The sequence below is a fragment of the Pyxicephalus adspersus genome, chromosome 6, assembly GCF_032062135.1.
Source record: "Pyxicephalus adspersus chromosome 6, UCB_Pads_2.0, whole genome shotgun sequence".
Classification (NCBI taxonomy): Eukaryota; Metazoa; Chordata; class Amphibia; order Anura; family Pyxicephalidae; genus Pyxicephalus; species Pyxicephalus adspersus.
In genome coordinates this window covers 55,127,641-55,137,164 of record NC_092863.1, presented here as the reverse complement: position 1 = coordinate 55,137,164, position 9,524 = coordinate 55,127,641, and the positions used below count along the sequence as shown (strand labels likewise).

The following is a 9,524-nucleotide window of genomic DNA, read 5'->3' as shown; positions in this document are numbered from 1 at the left end:
GACAGGGAGCACAATTGGAGGAAAAATCCCCAACCGTGACCTGGGAACATTGGCGGAGGACAGAACCCATCCGGGTATTGGTTATTTGTGATGTTATTGGATATTTTCTGTCAGTTCGTTCTGGTGAGGATAAGATGGGAAATCTCTAGAATGGAGCCCCAGCTAGCAATAAAAACCCAACGTATGTCACCTCACCTAACGCATGTCCTAAATAATAAACTTTCAGTTCGACTTTCACTACCTAGGGTTTGTTCACACAGATGAATGTGGTTGTCACACCCAGGGGCACATAATGAAGTTTAAGTGTTCCATGTGATTTATATAATATCATGGCTGACATTGGGGTATCTGCGCCAATTCCTGGCTGTGTAAAGCCATTGAAGCCGCTATGGGAGCGCTGGGCCAGGGGTCTGGATGTCTTGCACAGGAAATGAAGGGGTTCAGGAAATGGGACATTTTTGAACTTTTTCCTCACAAACCCCTCTTCAGTATCTTCCTGCGCCTTAGAAGCAGACTTGGCGTGTAATGGAAGCATTGTATGGAAGCAACTCAGCACTTCTCTGCTGGATGTGTATTAGCAATATTTGGGGGATTTGTCATTTCCAGGCAGACGTATCGTTGCCTTTAATCCCACAAACTCAGCCCCTGGGGGAGGCAGCTCCGCTCAGAAAGAAATCCCTCATGTAAGGTGCTTGGCTCTTCCTGAATAGTAAAGCCAGGGGCTGTCAGGCTTCGCTTCCTCAGAATGAAATCTGCCCTAGTGGCCTATATACCCCCCTAGTATTAGTGTTTCCATTATTCTGACCAAACCTCGGTGTATGCTTTATTTTAGGTTTAATAAATAACTCCTCAGTGACTCGCACATTGGTTCCTTTCACAAAATCCCCTCCACCCAATGCTGCACTCCTCACACCCCATCCCTCCCTTATGTCAGCAGCACAACACCCACCAGGGCGAGCTGACAACAAGAATTGGCGGGGTGACAGTCATTGCTGGGCGTGGTTACATTCATTGGTGGGCGTGGTGAGAGCAATGGCTGGGTGGTGGAACAGCTATGAACAGGGCGTGGTATCAGCTGTAGTGGGCGTGGTGAGAGGTTTGGGTGGGCGGGCTCGGTGTGGTCGATCCATTTCCTGTGCCGATCACTGGAGAAATGAGGACAATAGGAAGCGCTGGCAGGAGAGGAGGCGATGGGGATCGGTGAGTAGAGTCGGGCTATGTGTGGCAGGGGGAGTGCGGGGACACGAATGACAGCTGTGCCCTGCCAATGGATGGACATTAGTCACCCAGTTACTATAATTACCAGCCGCTAAGTAAACAGAATGCAGAGATTTCCCAATCCCCTCCCTGCATGGGGGGCAGCACACAGATCGGTGTATGTATGGGGGGTCCTGTGTGCTGATTTATTTATTCACCTGTCACCCCATCTCATTTATAAAGATTTCCATCTATAAACATTGCCCTGCATTCTGCGCAGTATCTGATCTCCTAGATTGTAAGCTCTTGGGGGCAGGGTCCTCTCCTGTGTCACTGTCTGTATCTGTCTGTCATTTGTTACCCCTATTTATTGTACAGCGCTGCGTGATATGATGGGGCTATATAAATCCTGGTATTATTAATAATAATAATTGTTCTCTGGAGGTTTATGTCACATCCAATATTTGGTTTGTAAAGTATTGTTATCCGGTGTGTTTATTTTCTATATAACATATCCCCCTCCTCTCCCAGAGGACGACGTGTCCCCGTGTTGTCACAGATCAGGTTGTTTCCTGTAGATTTCTGCTCATGGTGTCATTACCCCCCCTGAACATGTCACCTCATTACCGGTCCTTGCGGTCTGATTGTATGAAGGATCTGTCACAATCTCGGTTTATTTTGCATGGAAGATTTGTGCCCAACCCTGCCACTAATAGAATAAATGGTCCAATGTGACGCGCGGGGAACTCCGCTGTGATATCCCCGCACATGGTCTCCATTGATCACACCGTCCTGTATGGGGGCAGAGAGGATGTCATACATGTGTGGAGTACGTATGTGTTTAAAGCTCCATACACGTTAGGTGAATGTCTGATGAATCTGCCTTGGTGAATTGATGAATGACGCTGGAGGACCTCAGTACAAATGTCAGATTTTCACCTGAGAATCCCTTCATCTTGGTTGAATATCTGACATGTGTACCGCAGCCCCAGCCTTGTTCATCAATCTGCCACATCTGATGAATGATTGCTGTTCATTCCTATGGAGGAGGACACAGCAGGGTACCACTTGCCCCCCCAATATATATCCATCTGTCATTGGAAACATCTGACATCTGTACCAGGCATAAGACGATTGTATGTCAGTCAGATCCCTAGATTTCTGTGTTAGACCCAAGGTGTAAGGTGACCGCAGAACACTTCGCTCTTTCATGTTCAGGAGTCGCTGTGACGGTCAGGATCGGGGAGATCACAACACAGGGCTGCCACCAGCCTACAATTTATCCACCCGGCTTAAACAAATTTCTGAGTATACAGGATCAGATTGTACAGACTGAATTGTACTGGCAGAAAGGATTTGCAGAAGGCACCATAAATCCCGGATGTCCCCATCTATAAATGGTAGAAAGGATAGAATAGAGGGCACCTCGGTGGTATTTGCTGTCCTATGGGGGAAATTTCCCTTCCGGAACTTGAAATCCAAGGGAATATCTGTGTGTGTGTGTCAGTTGGTTGGTGATGGATTTTCATGTATTGTAAATCATTCTGTTGTTTTATCAGGACGGAGGGACTGAACCCCGGACACTGCTGAGCCCCAAGTGCTGGGAGTGCTGCTGTCAAGGGTAATGAAGCCTCGGCGCCATCTTCAGGGGTAGCAGGTAAGTGCGCTCTGTATGGGGTCGGAATAATCTGCAGGGACATCAAATTATCAATCGTGTTTTGTCATTCAGCTGAACGTAGCAGAACATAACACTGAGATTACATACTCATATATAAACATACATACATACTACACTTTATAAGTGAGTACATCTCAATGAAAACCTTATTATTTTTTAACATTTCAGCATTAAATCCTCATTTATACATTGCCAAAAATGTGAACAAAGGGCACAAACATCTAACGTGACTCCAGGAGCAATTTGTGCCCCTCAGATGCCAAAGATTTTTTTCTGTAATTTATCCCACTGTCCAGCACACTAATACAGTAGATCCCTGTTTATTGCGGGGGTTACATTCCAAAACCACTCGCGATAAAGGAAAATACGCGATATGTAGATCAAACTTTCCTTAACTGCACGAATAGCTAGCAGCCAATCACAACTGAATCCTGGTTGTGATTGGCTGTTGTCTATTCGTGCAGTCAATCAGAATGCTCCATTCATTAAACCCAAATGAATGGAGCATTCGGATTGGCCAGACCTGCTCCTCCTTTAACTCCCAGCTTTCCCACACTGCGCTTTCCAATACAAAATCAGGGATTTGCAGAAATTGCGATATACCGAGACCGCGATTTCAAACCTTGATATAAAGGGGGACTACTTAATACTGTGAGCTGTGGATATATTTATTATAATTAATCTGATCAAATATGGTAATAAATTCCCATGGGGGTTTCCTTACTGTGGGGCACATTTTATAAATCTATATTTGTTCCCTGTTTGTAACTCCATATTTTCTGTGTATTTTGGATGATCGATGAGCTGCTTTGTAACTAATCATTCCTGTATGTGTAAAGATGAAATATTATTGCAAAATAAATGCTAACAAAGATAAAACTGTCCTTCTGCTATATAATCACACAAAACTACAAGAGTCTCCTTGGACGCACGCATCTAAAGATTAATTCTAACACAACTTTTCACACAATCTGCATGTGAACTGCTGTCACAGTTGGGTGAATGTATATCATAATATTTGTATATGATTTGTATGCACACCGCCCTGTTTATTGCCCCCCCCTGCTATTCTCCTTGTACAAAGGTTTATTTTCCTTACCATGTTGTATTGTTGTAGGAAGACGCCTGCTGCTTTCACACATAATCTGTAATCTGGTATTGTGTCACTCAGCACGGGAAGCACTTTCACTTTCCCTCTTTCCACATTCACTTCCGATCCTGCAATAGGCTTTACCAGGATTCTACGTCCTCACTTACTCTGTAACTATAAAAAGGTCAGATGCGGAATAATTCATAATTCTGCCAGCACATCAGAAATACAAGGCTTGGTATTTCCCGTCCTGTTTCTGCATCCTGCTGCTCAGTTTGCTGTTTTATATACGGGTATGGTGGGATGATGAGGAGGAAATTGTATTTTAAACAGGGAGAGTCACAGGGGGAGTTCATCCAAACAATATTGTATGTAGTATTTATATATATATATATATATATATATATATATATATATATATATTGTAATATTGGGAAGATGGGTGCTAATTAGGGTTTGTCATGTCTCTAAAACTAGTTATACACCATGTCCATAAATAGCATCTATCAATCTAGCATCTGATTTATCATCTTTACCTTCAATATTTGATCAGTATCACAATTGTTAACATTACATCATCATTAAAAAAACATTGGGTCTGATTTATTAAAGCTCTCCAAGGGTGGAGAGAATACACTTTCATCAGTAAAGATGGGCGATCCAGAAAACCTGAAATGGATCTGGTCCAGGATTCAAAACGTTCCTAGCAAATGACTTTGAAGAAATCTATTCCAGGTTTGCTGGATCACCCAGCCTCACTGATGAAAGTGTATCCTCTCCAGCCCTGGATAGCTTTAATAAAGCAGGCCCAATGTGTGTGATAAACACAATAATTAGCAATGCTTTGCGCTGTATCTATAAATTCTACATCCATAGATTCAGCTGTTGCATTTCTCATTTCATCTCCATGCATTGACAGGCATATAATTTATAATTACAGCCTTATGTGTTTGTTTATATATACAACGTGTAATATAGTACCGTATTTTTCGGCGTATAAGACGCACTTTTTCTTCCCCAAAACTGGGGGGGAAAAGTGGGTGCGTCTTATATGCCGGAGCGTCTTATACGCTGAAAAATACGGTACTTGCTCCTTACTAGTATTAAACAGTATTTATATAGCGCCAACAAATATGCAGCGCTGTATTATTGTTCCCTTTATTTTCTTTTCATATATCAGGTTCTTCTTGCTCCCTGGTTGATTCTGACCATAGCAGACATAGAAGCAGATGCTGTGTGGTCAGTATGTCTGTGCTGCAGTTATGACGATTCAGTAATGGTAGCACAAATGCTGTAACCTTCTTATTCCAGGAGATTACATATGTACACTGAGTTTGTGTTGTTCATGCTTTGTATTTGGGTATCTGCACTAATTTCCTATTTTATGTGCATTCCCAGGGCCTCGGACCAGCCAAGACATGAAGCTCAATGAGAGGAACCTAATCTATTATGCCACTTGCAAGTCACCGGTAGATAAATGTGGGTTCTTGTATAAAAAGGGTGAGAGCAATGCTTCCTACCATAGACGCTGGTTTGTACTGAAGGGTAACATGCTCTTTTATTATGACAGTGAGGAGAGTAAAGAGCCCCTCGGGGTGATTATTCTGGAAGGATGCAGGGTGGAACTATGTGAGTCTACTGAAGAATTTGCTTTTGCAATCAAGTTTGGGTATGCTAAGTCCCGCGCCTATATTCTTGCTGCAGACAGCCACAGCACAATGGAATCCTGGGTAAAGGCTCTTTCCAGGGCAAACTTTGAGTACATCAGACTTGTAGTGAAGGAGCTCCAGGAGCAGTTGGTGGAAATAAAGAAAAGTCAGAAGTCTTGTGGTGAGAGTCAGGACACTACAGAAGTAAGTTTGCACAGTGACTGTCCTGCTGATATTCTGGATAGGCCTTTTTTAAGGGACAATGGCAGCGTGCCATGGAATAGCACTCCAGATGATTTGCCTAATGGTGTCACGCATACAAACGGACCAAAGTATAAATATATAGAAGGACACTTAGGAGATCACTCAGAAGAGCGTGCCCAGCTGTTCTCTATGGCATCGGAGAGAAGTCTGCAGACAGACAGCAGTGCAGACGAGGCATGTGCCAGTAATGAAGACACCGCCAGCTTCTCCAGGCTTCATGATTTATTTGGGAAAGAAATTCTAGAACTAAGAACACAATGGGCTGAAAGCTCCAATGAGTAATCATAAGTAAATCTCTGCAGCACCAGGAAATCTGCCAGGGAGACCTTCTTTGTTCTGGATTTACCAACAGATTTAAAAAGTTCACCAAATAATTCCAGGTGTACAATGGAATCCTCGGTTTTCAGGTGGACTGACCGTTTCTTCACAAGTAGCCTCTCTATTCTGCCACAAGACACTAGCCTGTTTTAAAATGTTACAACCTATTACAATGAGCACAAAATGACTTGCACTGATTAGACGATGAATATGAAATGTAATACTCTGATCTACATAGACTGATCATTATTATGTAATTTATAGCCTTAGTAATGTGAACTTACTGTATCATGTAATATTATCTGCATCCTAGAATTTTTTTGACCAATCACCACTGTAGTCAGTTCATTGTAGGTATTTGCACAATCTTTAATGTAGAGCTTCCTTATACTGTGATGTGAATGTATTCTATAATTGTTCAGAATGATTTAAGGTACAATGATACCGGTAGTGTCTATGTGATGTTATATAGACTCACCAGCTTTTTATTCTGTCAGTAAATACAAAGGTATTGACAATCTTTCATACAACTATAGAAACCTCTTATGGTGCCCTTCTTATGGTTCAGTGGCCTTTTTCCATGACTTCTGCGGTGATCTAAAAGGGATGTCGCCCTTCATTCAATCATATGCTGCTTGCAGAAATCAGTGGAACATCAGCTAATGTACAACCGGGACAATTTATTCACAAGAATGAGAATTTTTTGAAGCTCAGGATAGCCCTTTCATCAGGTAGCAGTTACATTTGTCCGGTACATCTGACCATTTTTGTTTACCTTAATGTATAATTGAAGACAAAACTTTTTTTTGTCATTGAATATAGTGGGGAGGGGTTGGAACCAATGTCCTGATATTTATTGATGTCCGTGTCCCCATAAGGAAGATTCACTCTAATTGTACTGGTAACCAGAGTCACCAGGCAGGAAAATGAGAGTAAATCTAAAATCATGAAACCAGAACAGGAATAGATGGGGCATCTTCTAAGGGGGACACCTTATAGGGAATATGTCTTAAATTAGAATGGTATCATTTCACTTCTTTGTCCAATGCCTGACAATAGTACTGGACAGTAAAGGATAAACATAGACACTAATTAATAAAAATATAAAATATATTGTGTATATAATATTGGTTTTATCTAGTGGTACGGCTCCCTATTTTTCATACATGTAGTATACATCTATTACAAAGTATGTGGTTAAAGTAAAATGTCAACTCTACTGCTAAGACCTGTATGACTGGCATTCTACAGAACTGGGCATCTTATATTAAGGTCCATGGAGTCTCTAAATGTATACACACCCATGTTTCTTCTACACTTCTGGCTCGGCTACTTTCCCTTCACTTGCCAGCTGATCTTTCTGATGACTGTTATACGGTAATAAGGAGCATAGATGACCACACATGACACTAGCTGGGTTTGGGTAATGCCCGGGTGGCTGTGTGAGTGCTGATAGCTGCAATGATCACTTAGCATTGCTACAAGTGCATGTGATCTGCAGTGTGTACTTTTCAGTATTACTCATCACATATGGTGGACTTGGGCAGGACTGGGCATTCACTGAGAGAACCTGAAGCAGCAACCTTCCATTTTAAATAAAAAAATATTAAAATGTTTTACCTGAAATTGTTAAATATGTACATTTTAGTTTTTCTACATTAAAAAGTTAAATTGTGTTGTGTCTGTTTTTAAATGAACGGAAAGTATGTGAAAGGCCAGACATAAAATCATTAAGTTGGTTACTTGAATTCTGGTTTGTCCACTTGTCAATTCATGTCACCACTCCTGAGAGCAGCAAGTGCAGAGTCCATTCAGTATTGCTACCAAGCCCTGTTGAACATTGTTAAACCTCTGAAACACATTTCCATCAAATGACACCAAATCATTGTGCTTTAAAGATACTATACACCTTTCTTAGATATTAAAGCCTAAATATTAAGTTCCAGGAAACATTGAACTTTGTATTGTTTCTAGTGCCTGCTTTATTGAAAAAGAAACAGGCTGTGTCTCTTGTATAAAAACAAACTTTCCCGTCTGCTCACAATTATTTAGCAAAACTCGCCTCTCGTTTCTTTTTGTTGGTGTCGATATTTTCAGCCAGTCCTCTTCTTGGTTCAGGATCTTCGGCCCTCTTGATTGACCAGGCCAGTATGATATAAATCCGCTGTACAAATAGTGAAATTCATTCATTCCAGGCAGCCAGATTTCCTGGGATTGTACACTGACCTGCGCATGTCCTGTTAAAGGGCATAACGCACTGTGCTAAATGCAAAAAAGTGTCAATATAATCCTTTGTATCCTAAAATGATAAGCGAGGAAAAGCAAAATACTGCAAGTTTAAAAGATATCTTTTCATTTACTATGGAGCCTAAATAAAGTGAATAATTCCCTGTGTGCATAATACCACAGTGATTTAACAGCATAAACTGCTAAGTTTTCTTGTATCTTCGTTTTTTCAACTCAACGCAAAGTCAAGTTAGTTCTGCAGTTATATGCAGTTTCAACTGCTGCATATATCTTTTGTGTCAGTGAATGCTTGATGTCCTGAATTGTGTGTCTGGTTCAGGATTTCTTATTTTACAATACAATGTCTGTATCTAGATCTTAAATTGTTTCCTCTTCTCTCCTCTTCTATGGTGTTACTGTTTTTACACATTAATATTCCTAAAGTTACTTTATCTTTAGACATTTACATTCCCTGGGTAACTCAAATGTTATTGTATACATTGAGCATTCCTCTGATGGGACAAAATTGTTATTAAAGACAACTCCAACTTCAAGGTGTGTAATAATCCATCAGGTTACAAAGGCACTGAAGCTAACATTTAAGTCTCTAAATGCTGAATGTTGGTGTTCATAAGTCCAGCATCAGGAGAGCAGTGAACAGCAGCGGTTTGTATAGCAGGGGGTAGCAAGGAGAAAGCCACTGCTCTCCCCCAAAAATATTGCTGACTATGTATTGTTAGCTAAAGATCATGTGTACAAACCATAAAGAAGAAACTTTTGTGGATTAATAAGTGTTCCATTTGGAGAAAGAAAAACACAGCATTCCAACATAAGAATCTTATCCCGTCTGTAAAACATGGGGTGGGAATGTTCTAGTTTGGGGCTGTTTTGCTACATTTGTCCATGAACTAAATCTCAAGAGACAGTTAGTAATGCAGCAAGAAATCGATCCTAAAATCCAAAGAATGGGTATAGAAGAATAAAGTGAAAGTTTTGGAACGGCCAAGTCAAAGTCCTGACCTTAATTCAATTGAAATGTGAAAAGACGTGAAGAGTGAGCTGTTCATGTAAGGAAAACCAACAACATTCAAGAGCTGAAGCT

The 9,524-nt window shown here is 41.1% G+C and overlaps 1 protein-coding gene across 1 annotated transcript; it reads left to right on the top strand.

The window, feature by feature from the left end:
* Positions 1-1,119: 1,119 nt before the first annotated feature.
* On the top strand, positions 1,120-7,871 carry PHETA1 (PH domain containing endocytic trafficking adaptor 1). Its single transcript, XM_072415864.1, has 3 exons — positions 1,120-1,200; positions 2,757-2,854; positions 5,364-7,871. The coding sequence occupies exon 3, from the start codon at positions 5,384-5,386 to the stop codon at positions 6,158-6,160; it is 777 nt and encodes a 258-aa protein (XP_072271965.1). The 5' UTR covers positions 1,120-1,200; positions 2,757-2,854; positions 5,364-5,383; the 3' UTR covers positions 6,161-7,871.
* The last annotated feature ends 1,653 nt before the right edge of the window (positions 7,872-9,524 follow it).

Excerpts from the sequence above, each read along its gene's own strand:
- PHETA1 (XM_072415864.1), top strand. The coding sequence starts at position 5,384 with ATGAAGCTCAATGAGAGGAACCTAATCTATTATGCCACTTGCAAGTCA.